The 16,965-nt window shown below is 40.3% G+C and overlaps 3 protein-coding genes across 3 annotated transcripts; all 3 read left to right on the top strand.

Annotated features, from left to right (window-relative positions):
- Nucleotides 1-62: 62 nt before the first annotated feature.
- On the top strand, nucleotides 63-3,612 carry LOC306740708 (DNA polymerase iota-like; the record flags this gene model as incomplete). Its single annotated transcript, XM_079222937.1, has 9 exons — nucleotides 63-150; nucleotides 305-430; nucleotides 525-689; nucleotides 1,167-1,313; nucleotides 1,497-1,733; nucleotides 2,300-2,478; nucleotides 2,664-2,755; nucleotides 2,832-2,965; nucleotides 3,380-3,612. 9 exons carry the CDS (start codon nucleotides 63-65, stop codon nucleotides 3,610-3,612), a joined length of 1,401 nt encoding a protein of 466 aa, XP_079079063.1.
- Nucleotides 3,613-4,232: 620 nt separating this feature from the next.
- On the top strand, nucleotides 4,233-5,018 carry LOC306740707 (uncharacterized protein; the record flags this gene model as incomplete). Its single annotated transcript, XM_079222936.1, has 1 exon — nucleotides 4,233-5,018. One exon carries the CDS (start codon nucleotides 4,233-4,235, stop codon nucleotides 4,938-4,940), a length of 708 nt encoding a protein of 235 aa, XP_079079062.1. The 3' UTR covers nucleotides 4,941-5,018.
- A 1,909-nt stretch (nucleotides 5,019-6,927) lies between these two features.
- Nucleotides 6,928-9,591, top strand: LOC306740286 (ras-related protein Rab-27B-like). The gene is made up of 5 exons (XM_079222392.1): nucleotides 6,928-7,095; nucleotides 7,188-7,273; nucleotides 8,008-8,111; nucleotides 8,292-8,415; nucleotides 9,101-9,591. The coding sequence occupies exons 1-5, from the start codon at nucleotides 6,943-6,945 to the stop codon at nucleotides 9,288-9,290; spliced, it is 657 nt and encodes a 218-aa protein (XP_079078518.1). The 5' UTR covers nucleotides 6,928-6,942; the 3' UTR covers nucleotides 9,291-9,591.
- The last annotated feature ends 7,374 nt before the right edge of the window (nucleotides 9,592-16,965 follow it).

Here is a 16,965-nt window from a genome sequence, read left to right as displayed (position 1 = left end):
ACACTTTCCCTCCTGCAACCACAATAACAGCGGTTTTATCTGGGATATTAAAACACTTTCAAATGGATAACAGCGAGGATGAGATGGAAGAGGATGACACTGAGTGGAATAACAGTTTTGTGGATTCAGTCGCCATTGCTGCTGCTTCTGGTAAAGTATGAAGACCTGGGAGGCTTAGGCTGACTATACTGTTTATTCTGGCTTTCATCTGTTTTTTTGGCATGCAGATAGAAACAGGGCTCTGTCTAGCACCTATCTATACGTGCAGGATGGTAATTATTGTATGTATAATCTCTGGTTTCAGATCCAATCCTCAATAAGACATCAGGACCAACACCTGCTCACAGAGTCATTCTGCATTTCGACCTGGACTGCTTCTATGCTCAGGTGGAAATGATCAGAAACCCTGCACTGAGAGAGGTGCCTTTAGGTAAACGGATTTACCACAAAGGATCTTAGTGTGGCGGAAGAATACAAGTTGACAGAATACTTTTGTGGTTCAATAATGTCTCTCATGTCATCAGGTATTCAGCAGAAATACATCGTAGTCACCTGCAACTATGTGGCAAGAGAGCACGGTGTCACCAAGCTGATGTCTGTGACTGTTGCGAAGGAGAAATGTCCTCAGCTGGTGCTGGTTAAAGGAGAAGACCTGACGCACTACAGAGAAATGTCATATAAACTGACAGGTAGGCAGGATTATATTATAAATAAAGTATTCTAAGACAAGTGTGAAGTAGTGAGAAAGAGATTCAGGATTTAGTATTCAGAGTAAAATCCACCCCCAAAACACACTTTATAAACAGATGTAATCCCATCTTTCATCTGTAGCTCCATTGCTGTAAAAATAATTGAGCTATAACATCAACACAACAGAATATCAGGTTCTAGGTCTTAGAAATAAACAGACAGAGAATCTGTCTTGACACTTACATCAGGCAAATACAATATATTAGGTATTTGAGTAAAGTGTAAAAATCTCACATGCTACCTCTATTCCTACTGCCTTGCCTTTCTCTTTTACACATACAACCAAGCTCAAACATTAGTGCATCAAACTCACGCTATTCTCTGACAATTCTTTAAAGTAAATTGGGGATTACATTTTTTCTAACATCATATATATTTCTTAGTTCTTTCTTGACCTTAGCTTGTCGTCTGTCCAGAGCTGCTGATGTCCTACTGTCCACTGGTGGAGAGACTTGGATTTGATGAAAACTACATGGACATCACAAAGATGGTAGAAAGAAGGCTAGCAGAGACACCGGAGTCTTACAACTTTTCATTTCAAGGACACGTCTACAACCATTTCAGTAAGTCACTCCTGTTTGCTGCTGTACATCTGGCTCCTGGAAACCAGGAAATGAGATCTGAAACAAGCCCAGAAGCTAAAACTGAAGATATTTGCATTCCATTCTCAGTTTCCCAACACATGAACAGTTTGAAGAGTGTTTTCATGACCACAGATACATTTCTGTTTTTCTTGTCCTGCTCAGGTGCAGATGTTAAATCAAGTGATCATCCAAGGTTGGCTTTAGGTTCACACATTGCAGCAGAGCTAAGAGACGCCATCCGCAGCAAACTGGGTCTGACCGGCTGCGCTGGCATCGCCACGAACAAGCTACTGGCTAAACTGGTGTCGGGCGCCTTTAAACCCAATCAGCAAACCAGCCTGTTGCCTGAGAACGTCGCTGACATCATGGGCTCCCTGAGCAGCCTCCAAAAAGTACCGGGTATACATCCATGATCCGATAATGCGTAACTTTGTTGTCTTTACCAATTTATACACTACCGTTCAAAAGTTTGAGGTCACCCAGACACATTTTCAGTTTCTTCGCAATTTCTTGCATGGAATAGCCTTAATTTCTAAGAACAAGAACAGACTGGCGAGTTTCACATGAAAGTTCTCTTTTTCTGGCCATTTTGAGAGTATAATCAAAACCACAAATGTGATGCTCCAGATACTCAACTAGCTCAAAGGAAGACCAGTTCTATAGCTTCTCTCACCAGCATAACTGTTTTCAGCTCTGCTAACATAATTGCACAAGGGTTTTCTAATCATCCATTAGTCTTCTATGCGATGAGCAAATACAATGTACCATTAGAACACTGAGTGATAGTTGCTGGAAATGGGCCTCTATACACCTGTGTAGATATTTCATTAAAAAGCAGACGTTTCCACTTAGAATAGTCATTTACCACATTGGTTAACGACGTATGGTAACGGTAGTGTATGTGCAGTATTGCTTGAATATTTTTCAATTCAAAATTCTTTTAAATGTGTTTTAAAATCCTTTAGGAGTTGGTCACCAAACAACAAAGCGACTTCAAGCCCTGGGATTGGTCCGTGTAAAAGACCTTCAGCTCTTCCCATTGAACGACTTGGAGAAGGAGTTTGGAGGACCCAGTGCCCAGCGCTTGAAGAATCTGTCCCTCGGTGTTGATGACTCAGCTGTCGTACCCACCGGGGCCCCTCAGGTAGATGAGGACATCCTGAAAGGAACTGAATCCTCTTAACTCAAAGTCTGAAAAACCAAAGTAACTGTTGAGTCACTGGTACAGGCCTGCGATCTTGTGAAAAATGCAGATATTATTGTGATTTTGAGTCGTCAGAGTTCTTAATTGTTGTTTTTCCCTTAATCAGCACCCTCTTCATGTTTCAGTCTCTCAGTGACGAAGACTCCTTCAAGAAAATATCAACAACTAAAGATGTTTTGGAAAAGATTCAAGAGCTCCTGAGCAGTCTGGTGGAGAGGTGAGATAACTGTCATGGGTGATCTTTTAAAGCTCGAGCCACTGAATCTAACCTCAGACCATCTGTTGAAATCTAGGATGCACAAAGATGGCAGGCAACCCCAAACCTTCCGACTGACCATCCGTAGATACTCAGCGACCAACAAGTGGTTCAGTCGGGAGAGCCGTCAGTGTCCGATCCCCAACCACATAGGACAGAAGATCACCTCCGGTAAGCTCGCTGTTATATCCCACCTTAGACGGGTCAGGATGGCTTATGTTGACACTTGATCAGGGTTTCCACTCACCGTGAAAATTCTTTATAGTGTATTTAGTCCTTAGCATTGATGGCCATGAAAGTACTCATTTTGTTCAGTTCTCCTCAGTATTCCTCAGCACCATGGAGTTTTCTCCATCCTGAAAGTGTTTATACAACAGCAGGTGAAGCGCACCGTGATTTGTTGGCTTTAAAAAGCCAAACGCACAAAGCCTCTGCAATAATGTCAAACTTTAACTCACAAACTATTCAAATTGTGCTCCCTTAACTTCTGTCAAAGACCTTTTTAAAGCTGCATTCCTCCTCATCTCTATTTCCTGCTGTTCAAAACTGCCATAAAAGCACTTGTTTTCTGTTGTGTTTCTATAGACGGCGCTGATGGTGCTGTGGTGCAGCTGGTCACCTTGGCCATGAAGCTCTTCCACAAGATGGTGGATTGCAGCGCCGCCTTCCACCTCACCCTCATCAACGTCTGCTTCAGTAACTTGCAGACCAGGGGCGCTGCCGTCAGCGGAAAGGGCTCCATAACATCTTTCTTCACACACAGCACATCTCCCAGAAAAACCCAAATCTTCTCACCACAAAGCCAGGTGACACGTTGAAGTAATCTAGCATAATCTGTCTTTTTATTACCGTTACCGATAGTTTACATCCGGGTATCTGCAGGTCTTGAAACGTTTAAAAAAAACATATAATTTGTTAGTTATTAAAGGTTTTTGTGTAATTTCAGGCTGTCAGGAGATGTTGTACAACTATAAACTTAAATAGACTCGTTGTAGAGCTACAACTAACAGTTATTTTCATCATTTGTTAATCTTTGAATTAATTTTTCAATTAATTGTTTGGTCGATGAAATGTCAAAGATTTGGAAAAACGTGCCAATCATGTAGTGTAAAGCACTTTAAGTGGTCTAAAGACTAGAAAGGCGCTAGATAAGTCCTTTTACCAATAAAAGCATTTTCAACCAGGCAAATTAATTATCTTTAAATTGATACTGGTTTTAAAAAAGTCCTACAAACTGGTGAACAATGCTTACTTTATGATGAGAGACATCTCATTCTGTCACACCTAAATGATGCCTACAGGAGTTTCCCTTCTTAGAAATTTTATTTTGGTACTCTGAGTTTCCTAAAATCATTTGTCATCCTCCTCTTTCCTTCTCCAATAGGACACTTCCTCTCAGAGTGGGAATACGGATCGTCAGTTGAGCAGACACAGCGTGATGACTCAATTTACAAAAAGACAAAAGACAGTAACCACAGAAAGCCCTTGTAGCTCTGGGGCAGAATTATATGGGTTAAATAGACAACAGAGGCCAGCTGTTGCTCTAAAGAACCCTCCGCTTCAGAAAGAATCCTGCAGCACAGCGAGGTCAGACACAAAAATCACGGGGACGCATCAATTGCCCCCAAATGTTGACCCCGAAGTGTTCCGGCTTCTCCCTGAGGAAATCCAGAAGGAGCTGTTATATCCTGCTTATACAAACTCTCTCCCCGGTCTTTCAACACGCTCCACTGCTGTTGTCAATGTCCCCAACATGACAGCCAACAAGTCTCCGCGGTCGATTAGTGACTCACAAAATATCAAAGGGGCCGTGGCGCAATCGGACCCACCTGACAGGACGGCTACCGTGAATCGGAGGCCTGAGGTCTCGAGTGCATTTCTGGGAGAAAATGTCACGGAAGAAGGGAGACCGTCATTTCCTCTGTCTTCTGACTGCGAGTTCCCAGGCAACGTGGAACCTACTGTGTTTTATGAGCTTCCGCCAGACGTTCAGAAGGAGTTGATGTCTGGATGGAAGCAGCAGAAGCTGGTCCTGAAGACGCAGTCATCCAGGAAACCAGGGAGAAGCTCGATGACCAAAGACAGAAAGGCTGCAGGAAAAGGCACTCAGGCAAACAATCTGTTAAAGTATTTCAAACCCAGTTAGAGGGCTTAGCGAAGCCAAGGACAATTTCTTTTGTTCCGTTATTTCTCGTTCTCAGGTGATATGTATACAGGGAGTGAACAAAATAAAAGAGACGCTTAACTATACAGTTGCTCTGTAGCAAGACACAATTTGGGGAGGCTTTTCTGTTGACACTACTACAAATCGAAATTTAAAAGGCAACTACACAAATATTGAGAACCAGAGGTATATGGTAAATTATTTCTGATTCATCACTTACAAATACATTAATCACTTAGTAATACATACAGCAACATTATGTACGATAACATTTAGGGAAAAGTCTAAAATATCATGCCAAAAATAAGAAAATGACATTAAAAAAATGGAGCCAGCATCAGTTAACACAATTAGTTAATTGATTAATTATTTGGTGAATTAATGGGATATAACAAACCACAGACTTTAAATAAATGGCCAATAACTTTGAGTTAAAAATATTTTTTTTGCAAATATAGCTCAGCAGTGGTTCAACGCGTTCGAAGAAGTAAACTGTCTGTAAAACAAGAATTCATATTTATCAATGTCTCTGACAATCCCAACAAAAGCAGAAAGAAGTTTGAGTTTTAGCAAGTTTATTTCTATTTTTTTTGTCATCAGCGTTAATATAGTGTTAGTTGCTGTTTTGGAAATAAGAATATATTGCTTATAAAACTTAATATTGATTTCTAAATATCTTCAAACTGCTGGCTTTGTCTGTGCCTCGAACATCATTTGCTAAATCTCCTTTTAATTTATCATGTTACCATTTGTAAACATGGATACAAAACCTTAAGGGTACCTAAATCAGGTCTTTAGCTTCAGATTTATTGTTTTGATATTTGTTTTCCAGTTGTTTAGAAAAGCAGGATTACTTTGTGAGCCTCTAGAAGTGGGGCCTCATTAGTTGGTTGGACGATTTCCACCTAAATCCACAGAGGCTCACATTATTCGTTGACATCCACTTTTCAAAGAGCCTTTTTTTTTAACCCTCATGTGAAATACCAGAAAACACAAGATCTGTAAGCACAGCCCCGCTTGGTTCTCACTGACCTGAAACTCCTCCCTGGATCACATGTAAGTTGTGAGGAAAAGGTTCAGGATGTGCCATCGCATCACGAATGTGATTATTTTAAGTTGAGCGACGTCTGAATGGGTGTTGCCACTTCTTCCAGGTAGACTCGCAAGGTATGTTACTATTTCTTTTTTTTCCTCCCTTCATTTTAAGTGAAACTGTTTGTGTCGATGGGTGTTTTGAGGAAATCATCAAGATAGTATTTTGGAAGATAAACACTGAGACTGCTGCAGGTTAGAGGGTCGATTGCTCAGCTTCTCATCACACTGCTGATCTCAAAGAATACAATACCGTTAAACATGCACATGGGGAATGACTCTAGATTTCACGGTGGTATCCCCTGTCCTGCCACTGCTGTGGCGCTAGAATCTGAGTTGACCATGAGTATTATCCTAAATGCACTCGTACACTGTAACATTTTGAAGACATTGAAGGAAATGTACGGCATTCTTCAGGATTAGTTTTCTCTTACGCAAACAAATGTGATTTGCAATGCTGCCTTTTTATATTGGGCTGCAAGTGTAATCGAAGCGTTGCAGAGACTCGAGCGGTGTCATGCAATGTTGAGCCGTCTGCCCGTAGCCCTTTGAGTCAATAAAAGGAGTTCTGTCTGTTTTTTTTCCTCTGCAAATTCTGGGAAAAACTGGCAAGACATTTGACTGCTCATGTGGAAGCCAGCTCAAGTCATGTGCTCGCCCCTTCTCTGATCAGAGCCTAATGAGTGGGGAGTTATGACGTCCTGCTAAGCCTCCATGATTGTCCTGCCCTCTCAGACTAAAAATGCAGCTTATAGGTGGAACTATTTTACATGTCTTTTCTTGTGTTTACTTGTGCATGCTGTCTCTAAACTCCTCAGGTTCATGATCCATCAAACCAGCACATAGCATTGTACTGTGAGTTCAACTCTGTGGCAGTGCACTCAACTGCACTATGGCTGGCTGGGACTATGACTATCTGATCAAGCTGCTGGCACTCGGGGACTCAGGGGTGGGAAAGACCACTTTCCTTTACAGGTACACCGACAACAAGTTCAACCGCAAGTTCACAACCACGGTGGGCATCGACTTCAGGGAAAAGAGAGTGGTGAGTGATGCTTGGTATCTAATGTGTTAAGGGGCACGCATTCAGGGATGATTATTGAGTTGAAAAGGATTTAACTCTGAGGTTTGGCTCAGATGTACACAGGGAAAGGTGCCGATGGGAGGACTGAGAGGAACTTCAAAGTCCACCTTCAGCTTTGGGACACAGCGGGACAAGAGAGGTAAATGTAATCTTTGATCACGATATCTTTTACGATTAGACATGTTCTTTCAGATCACCAAATTTCTGACTTTTGCGACTCCTAGTGGTTATCTCAAAACGGCAATGTGAGCTGCTACTCCGAGCCACCAACAGATTAAAACCTGGGGACACTGAGAATACATGAGCTAAAAGCAACTAACTCATTGACCAGCTTTGGCGTGCAAACCTTTGCTGCAAAAGCAGCTGAATGTCAATGGTATAATAAACCAAAGTGGACCAAGAGGAAATATTATAGAAGATATTATTGTCATTTTCAGGTTCATACTTGTATTTTGTTTTGCTACGAGAACATCTTTACATACTTTTGATTTTTTTTTTTTAAACATAATTTTTCTCATTCTGTCTGCCTGCATGTAACTATATTGACCATCTGCCTGCAACGCTTTGTTTTAGATCATGTATCTTTAAAGCCCAGTCTGCTCTGAATGGTCACCAAAGTATTTTCAGTTGATCTGTATCACATTTTTTAATGCCAATCCATCCAACAGTTCTTGAGATATTTCATTTAAAACTACAAATCTCAACCTCATGGGGGTGCTAGAGGAAAGGTCGGGGGGGGTCGCCAAAGTAGGATTCACCCTCTGGGGTCCATGAATGTCTTTTTTAAATATGACAATCCATCCAATAGTTTCTGAGTCATTTCTGTCTGGGCCAAATGGCGGTGCTTTCTACTGTAAACATTTCTGTCTTCAGGTTCCGCAGCCTCACCACCGCTTTCTTCAGAGACGCCATGGGCTTCCTGCTGATGTTCGACTTGACCAATCACCAAAGTTTCCTCAACGTCAGGAACTGGATGAGTATGTGTCATCTCAGCAGCACTGCTCTGCTGCAGATCAATTCTCTTTTGGATCAATGTTCTCTCTCGTGTTGCAAAGTCAAGAGAGACTTGAGAAACTTGACTAACGTAGTTTAAAGTCCGCTCATGCACGTCTATTTGCATTTCATGGTTTTAAACGACTTCCTCTGTGTCGGTTCAGGTCAGCTGCAGGCCAACGCGTACTGTGATAACCCGGACATCGTGCTGGTGGGCACCAAGGCTGACCTGCAGGGTGTGAGGGATGTTCACGCCAGACAGGCCAGAGATCTGGCAGACAGATACGGGTGAGGCATTGCACCACTATTGTTTGTTAGTTACAGCATATGTTGAAGGCGGTGTGTGAAGTGTAGTGGACATGCATATCTCCCTCCTGATGTGGGACGTTAAAACATCCTCTTTTCCTTAGACTCTAAATCTCAGCAGAGGTAGATCCCGATCGCCCTCAGTTGAGCCTGTTCACGTACACCTGACCTGCGTCACACATTTACTCAGCACTCTAGGGGCAAAATAACAATATAGTTGCGTCTTCATAAGGCTCTGACATTTTATTCACACGTTAATTATCTTCTAGGTAGAAACAAACTGAAACATTGAATATAAATATATCAGCAGTAAGTGAGAGAGTGTGCAGAGGTTGTCTCACTTTTACACATTATCGAACAGTTTGAGTCATAATAATTGCAAACTGTTCTGATAATTGCTTAATTTCTCTTCTAAAAACAGAAATGCCACAGAAATTCTTCAAATTAAATAATTTTCCCATACTTTCTTAGTTTTCTTTGATAAACCAACTAAACATATTAAAGTATAATTGTTTTATACTATTTTTATGACTAGTTGGATAACCTAATGTTTGAACTACTCAGGACTTTAGACATTTGCAAACTATGACAAGGGTTAAAAGTAGAAAAAAAGGACGTGAACCAAAAACTAAATGTCAATAAACTCCTGTCTCTCCGTTCCCGTCAGCATCCCCTACTTTGAGACGAGTGCGGTGACGGGTGTGGACGTGGCCCAGGCGGTGACCGCCCTCCTGGAACTGGTGATGAAGAGGATGGAGCAGAGCCCTGAAGACGCCACCAGCTCTGAACCCAACGGCTGCCCAGTCACCAGTCATGACGTCGAGGAGGCTCCTGTCAGAAGCATGTGTAGCTGCTGATGTTACCGCCAGCAGCCACTCTTTTCACCCAAATGACACTGTTTTTGAAACGCTGCGGTTTTCTGGAGCTTGACACGGGTGCCTGCTAGGTGTGATCTTAAAATCAACTAAAAGATTATCCATACATGAGGAAAATCAGGCCCAATATTGTTATTTCCGTGTGAATTCCTCTCTTGACATCTGCAAGAGAGAAAGTGGGGGAGAGAGAGAGACTCTGACTATTTGTATATATTAAGTGAATATTGGTATTGAATGTAGCTCGTTTGTAGTCACACAGAATATGTAAAGTTATTCTCTTCAATGAATAAAATCATTACATTAAACAAAAAGAGTGATTAGTTTACTCTGACAGGAGTGATGATCAGAGGAAGCAGCAGCCAGTAAAGGAGTAGATAAGAGCTGCAGCTTCTACGTCATAGAAGGAGACCAGACCCTCCTCATAGTCCACAAACACCCCCACCTTCTGAGGCCCAGACTTCAGGGAGAGAACAACTTCAGGGTCGTCAAGAGCTGTGTACTCGTTTCCATTTGTCAAACATATAGTCCAGTAACCCTTCTGAGGACTCAGTGTGATGTCTCCCTTCCTTTTGCTCAACCCTCTGGTCACTCCTAAATCCCATTCAGTCTTTCCTTTAACCTCAAAGTAAAATCTGCCTGAAGAGAAACTCTGCTTTGCTAAGACACAACTACAATCAGAAAATCTCTCTGGGTTGTTTGGGAGATTCTTCCCCACATCACTATCATGTACTTGTTTCCCGTCTTTAGACAGGATGAGGTGAGGATGAGCTGTATCAGGATCAAGAGACACTTCCACTGCAAACTTCTGGACCGTCTTCAGCTCAGCTTCAGCCACCAGCGTCTTCATCTTTTCACTGAGAGTCTCCTCCAGCTGAGACACAGCTCTCCTCACAGTCCCCTCATATGATGCTGGAGGAACATTGACCTTTGTCCAGTCCGTGGTGGGAGGTGGATGTTTAGGGACTGGAAGCTCTGGAGAAGGTGGAGGTGGTCTTCAGAGAGGGAGAGCTTCTCCACCTCAATGCTCCTCTTCATCAGCTTAGAGATTTCCTGTTCCAGCTCTTTGATGAAGTCTTCAGCCTGTTTCTTTGTTGTTCTCTGCTTCTCTTCTATCGTATTGATGAGCTCGTTCAGTTTTCTCTCAACAGACTCCTTCAGATGGGTGAAGACCTGAACACCTTCTGCTTTCAGTGACAAACAACAACAAACTAGAAAACAAGACAGACATAATGAGGTCTCCATGATAGCAAGAGACACTCCCAAGCCATCTCCCACTGCGTGGTATATAGCAGTCGGTGAGTCCATGTTAATTGAAAGGGGAGAGTAGACCGCTCTCCCTAGTGGTGCAGAATAGCATGGCTGCTGAGGACACCCCTCTGGTTGAGATAGCATGGCACGGTTCAATTACCCAGGCCAGTCTATTCAGGCAGGTGTGCTGCAGACAGCTGGAACCAATCAAGAACAGTTCAGTGGCTGCAGTGATTTAACACATGCAGCCTCACAGAGACACCTTCACCCTTCTCTCTGAGTGGAGTTTCAATATTCTTCCTGTGTTCGCGTGGGTTTACTCCTGGTATGTCGGCTGCAGGTAACTGGCGGAAACTGTTAGCACTCGTGTCAGCTCCACATATCTAAATTGCGTGCACTCAATAAAGACGAGGGATACACAGGTGTTTTCAGTTCCATCTAAAAGGTGTTCACTGCAGAGATCTAGAAAACATCACCTCCAATTGGAACAGCTGGAACCAATCAAGGGCAGCACAGTGGCTGCAGTGATTTAACACTGCAGCCTCACAGAGACACATCCACCCTTGTCTCTGAGTGGAGTTTGAATATTCTCCCTGTGTTTGCCCTGGTACTCAGGTTTCCTCCCACATTCAAGATGGGTCTACTCCCCTAATTTGAGGGCCCTCCCCTCAAATTAATGAATACATTTTTTTTCAAATGAAATCTATGTTCCCTTCTCTCTTATTTTATATATATATATATAGAGTATTAATACAATTTTATGACATGATGGTGACTTCAAAGAAGAAGTACTGGAATATGTTTTAAGTTTAAGTTGTGAAGTTTCATCATATGATCAATGTTATAAAATAAGTATTTTAGGTTAACGACAGGAGCTTGTTCTGTAATCAATGATATTCGACAGTAAGAAACATAGGACCTTCATTACTGACGCGTTTATGGGTATTTTTTATATTCACATTATTTACTGGTTTTATAATTGAATCATTAACAGAGTTGTAAACTAATTGAACATGTTTTCTTTGTGAATGTGAACCACTGGATACATGAAGCTAATAACAATTAGTATTAATATGATAGAGACCTGTCAATCACAGTAATCCCCGCCCCTAAAGGATACTCTGCATTATGGTCTGTTTGTCTCTTTGTTTACCTTTTTTTTTTTTACGTCTCCATTCTTCCTTTTGGAACTACGTGTTAAGTAAGTAAAATACAGTCATCCAGGGGAAAACCCAGGCGATGTTTTTGTGTATCGACATGCCTGGAAAGTGATGGGGGGGCGGGATTACATTTCACCCAGATACAACAGATACGTTTTTTCTGATTGGCTATTCGTGTAGCCCATTTCTTTTTATGGATTGGTAGGGGATTCGGGGGAGACGTGCTTGATTCCTCCATAGTGAAGGCAGTGCGACCAGGTCATGTTTGCGCGCTGCGGCACATTAAATAGCCTAGAGGTTTTTTTCAGCGTGAGAAATACGATGTGTGGCGGGAGGGCGTGACTTAAGACCGAAATGCGTGACACTTGAGAGCCCTGATTTTGTGGTCAAACCCTTTTCATTCCTCATCTCATTTTAGGGAGGAAGTGACGTGTGTGTTGGCGTTCGTTATGCTAGTTTGGGGGATGCTAAGTGAGCTTTTTAGCTGTTCCGTTTGAGCTAACGTTACTGTTAGCGAAGAGCCCCGTTGCAATACTGTGAACACTCAAGCAATACACCTGCAAGTTAAGGAAACCAACGTCTGCGAGTCGTTACTGCGGACGTTACAATATCAAAGTTTACACGAACATGTTTGGGAACTGTCAAGCTTGAAATGACAACTAACGGTCGCGCAATTTAAATCTACTTGTTATTTTAAGTGCGCACTGATATGGAACGCTCTAAATGTAAACAGGCTGTACAGTACTTTATGGCTGAATAAACTACACCTCGTGACTCACTCTCAACCAATCAGAATGCTTGATTTGATCTACCCGTATTATAATATAATATATTTCACGTCTCCACCACTAATGTCAACCATACATGAGAGGAAAATCAGGCCCAATTCCTCTCTTGACATCTGCCTTCTGCATGTTATTTATTCACAGCTTGTGCATTAGAGAGAGAGAGAGAGAGAGAGATTTGTATATATTAAGTGAATATTGGTATTGTTGTAAACTAGAATTTTTTTAATGAACAAAGTTAATTCATTATCAGAGAAATATACTATTTTTATTGGACACATTGAGGCATTGATGGAAGGAATATGCAGGCACATAACGTATATTTATCATGGAGTATAATCAAAAAACATTTAGGACATGGTTACATTTCTTATATGAATGATTGTTTTTGTTAGAACAACCAAGATAGCAAAGTCACTTACATGATCTATGACTTTTTTTACGACATGTACATAAGCAGCCAAGCTTTTTTTATGCATAATGGAACAAAGTTGCCATGCAGATTGAACACAGGTACAAGAATGTTAAAGGGTTGTCGGAACAAATCCTGTATAGTGCTGCGTTTGGAATAAAGACATTTTATGTTTAGGCTATGTATATGTCAATGTCTTGTCATTTACATGTAATGCACTACAAGCTATACCGGTATTCTGACTGGAAATACAATCCTCACAGACTTTGTTAGTATCAATATTGTTTACACACATTCTACACATTGATTTTGATTAAATTAAAACAGAAACAAAAATGACCTGCATTCATGTCAGTGGATTTTTCCAACTTATTGATTTACAGAAAGACATTCATGAAGTCACAAATAAAAAACATCACATTACTTTGGCTGAAGCCAAAAAATCTAAAAGATTACAATGATTTGTGTGCCACAAAAAGTGTTATTCAACATCAAATTCAACATCAAAAAAGGTGAAACTCCATTTTGTATACAATAATACTTGTTACTTGTCATACATCTTCCAACATCCAGAATAAATCTGTATCAAGCTAACTTTTCTCCTTTGAATACGTGGTCTTTGGTGTACCTACAAAACATTCCTAATGACTGAGTACAGAAATTATTCATAAATTTACACATCTATGACATCAAAAATAGCCTACAATTCAGCTAAAATGCAAACGTTTGTTTTCATCAGTTATGTGGTTTCATGGTGGCGACTGCACTGTGATTTGGAGACGAGACACAACAATCTGAAATGTTCATTTTGTCTCAAGGAGACGGACATAAAGAAACGCTTTGTGTGAGACAGGATGTTGAGCAAACGGCTACCATGCTTAATGTGAATGAGCACAAAAGCACGCATTACTATTTGGTAAGTGTGAATGCCTGCGTTGTCCTGTGTACTAAACCTCAGCCTCAGCCAGAGTTCACAACGAGGAGCACATGTTGCAGTCATGAGACGAGTCATGTGGTCAGCTTTCAATCTCCCTCCCCCCATATCCACCAGTCTGCTTCAGTCTGGCATGACAGGGTGGACTGTTTTTGAGAACCCAAGATACAGTTACAAAAAATAAAGCTTGTTCATTTTTAAGTTGATCTGTAGAGGTTTGGTCCCATGTGGAATATATTAGGGTTATATGTTTAGCTTTCAAACGTCTCTCATATAAATACACTAGTGATATTCTTAAGGAATACACTAGAAGGAATACAAAGAATAGCAAAGAACTGTTTTACCCTCAAAACAATCTTCAAAAAGGTTGTATAAAACTAGCCTAAGATATTTGTTAGTGCCTCACATGCAATGTAATTTAAATGGATCATGCTCTTTATACGAGATGCAGTAAGTCATATAACATTCATTCATTTCTTCGTTTTATGCCACAAATACTGGAATCAATATGGTTACACAATGAATAAATAACGTTCCCTTTTTTTAACCAAAGCTGTATAATAAATAGTGTATTCTCTTCTTTAGTATTTTTTCATAATTGAAATTGTGGTAAACCTTAGTTGTTGATATTGAAGAAACTGTCTGAAAATGTTGCATTTCCTGATGTCTTTCACCGTGCTAGCGCCATGATTTAGGTCACAAGAAACTGTGGTACCTTCTCCTCCCTCTTGTTTAACAGTTAAACAATTAAAACAGATTTTACAACTAGTTCTTACATAGTAGCTGTTCAACTGTAAATATGTACACTAACTAAACTGCAGGCGTAATTGTTTTGGCATAGCTTGCTACCAACGTTAGCTAGCTAATATACGACCTGTTTAGGTTTAAGAGTAAAAAAGATCATATTTAATTTGACACATCTGAACTGTGCGACAATGTAAACTTTGTAGATTTGGATGAAGTTGCGCGTCAGAAAAACACTTCGAATTACAAAATGATATGCTAGTAATGTTAGACCAAATGAACGAATAACATCAGGTAGACTCGCATCATCAGATATTTGCCAATTGCGCTGAACCGCATGAATACCAGCGCAACTCAGAAACATCACATTAATGCATTAAAAAAACAAAGTCATACATTTACAAACAATTTGCAGAACCAAATTACATCCAAGATATCTGATTCTGAAGAAATGTCAAACGTTAGTTGAGAAGATTGCTACCACTCCCATGTCTGTATATGTTCAGTTAGCTTAGCATAGCTTAGCTTCACAAAGGAGACCAAAAATTGAGGAAACAACGAACCTGGCTCGGTTGAAAGGGAACAAAATCTACCACAACCTCTACAGCTCACTATTACCGCTTCATACCCCTTTTTAATTTGTACATGAAATGTCCGTAAAAGTGACAATTTGGATTTTTCTATTTCTTGTCTCGGATGACTTCCTCGGGTCTTCTTGTCACTGTGAGGTTGAAACCCAATTTCTAAACTGGCTTTAAGTTAATTCGGACTTTACACACAAACGTAGGAATAGATTTACAAATAGCTGGTGCAACTTCAGCCCCAGTTTATGACTCTCATGTATCGATACATTCGACTCTCAGGTTGTTGAGCAGATCTTCTTCGCTGTTTTGAGGTATTTACAAAATCCTCTAAGACTCTCAAGAAATGTCTTTGCTGAATTTGTACAACATAAACCAAACTTAAATGTAATGATCTGTTTGTCTTTTATTGATTTTACATCCCTCATATTGTAAGGTAATTTTTGTGATAACAGGTTATTAATCTTTTTTGATCGCGTAGCAGACTAAATGTTTTTTAATCCAGACAGTTAAAAGTGTCTTTGAGGATTCTGGAAATACCTTCAAAACAGTGAAGTGTTGTTAAGAAACATTCGGGGTATTTCTTTTTTGGAAAAATCAAGTTTCTGTGACTTAAATGCAGCCGCTAGCGTGGCAATAGACGCGTTGGAAGATATTTTTATATTTATATTTTTAAATGTTTCAAAACCTAATGTAGGTCGATCACTTTCTAAAATTCTATATTCTAATGACAACACACTATCGTCTGTCCATGAATTTATGGCTTGTTGTTGGAATGTCAAACATTATTCCAAAAATTTGAAGAATCTCCAAAACATTTTAAGTGGACAGTCACACTGTCTACAAAAAATAAAAGACACAAAAGTACACATATATACATACGGTACATATATATATATATATATATATATATATATATATATATATATATATATATATATATATATATATAGGGTTCAGTAAATGAATTACATCTTCCAGAGTAGTGCAGATTGTCTGACACCTCATATATATATGTATATATGTATATATACATGATTGTAGACAATCTGCACATATATATATATATATATATATATATATATATATATATATATATATATATATATATATATATATATATATATATATATATACTGTATTATGTATATATATATATATCCTGACACCTCATTGTCTGACACCTCATACGGTATTTATATAGGGTTTAGTAAATGAATACCATCTTCCAGAGTAGTGCAGATTGTCTGACACCTCAGACTGGGGGGGGGGAGGAATGGCCTAAAAACAGGAAAAGCACCTCTCTTGAGGCCTTGAATCTGATTACAAAAAAACACTGATCTAACTCCTTCCCTGAGATTAGGCAGTGATTTCAGTGTACAGAATCAGTATACTGTTGTAAAAGGCTATTAATCAATCGACACTGTGTGAAACAGAACTGGAAGATTTGACTTTGTGTTGAATCCCCCTGCGAGTTACAATAGTTCTGCTCGTGCTGTTTAGCCACGGCCAGCAGACATGCAAAGGAGAGTAATGGAAGCAACAGAGCAGCGTAAAAAGTCCTAAGTGTGCAGCGCTGAAGACATCCATATACCGAATAATTGAGTGACAACGCTGTGATAAGTCTGTGACATCTTCATGTAAAATTACAGCGTGGTGTGTGTGTGCGTGCGCGTGTGTGTGTCTGTGTGTGTGTGTGTGTGTGTGTGTGTGTGTGTGTGTGCGTGTGTGTGTGTGTTTGTCGAATGAGGGTGCTGTAAATTGCCGTAACACTTGCATCGTGGATCACAACA

The sequence above is a fragment of the Taurulus bubalis genome, assembly GCF_910589615.1.
Source record: "Taurulus bubalis genome assembly, chromosome: 8".
Taxonomy (NCBI): Eukaryota; Metazoa; Chordata; class Actinopteri; order Perciformes; family Cottidae; genus Taurulus; species Taurulus bubalis.
Note: the sequence above shows the minus strand (reverse complement) of the source record. Positions and strands in the feature narration are given on the sequence as shown.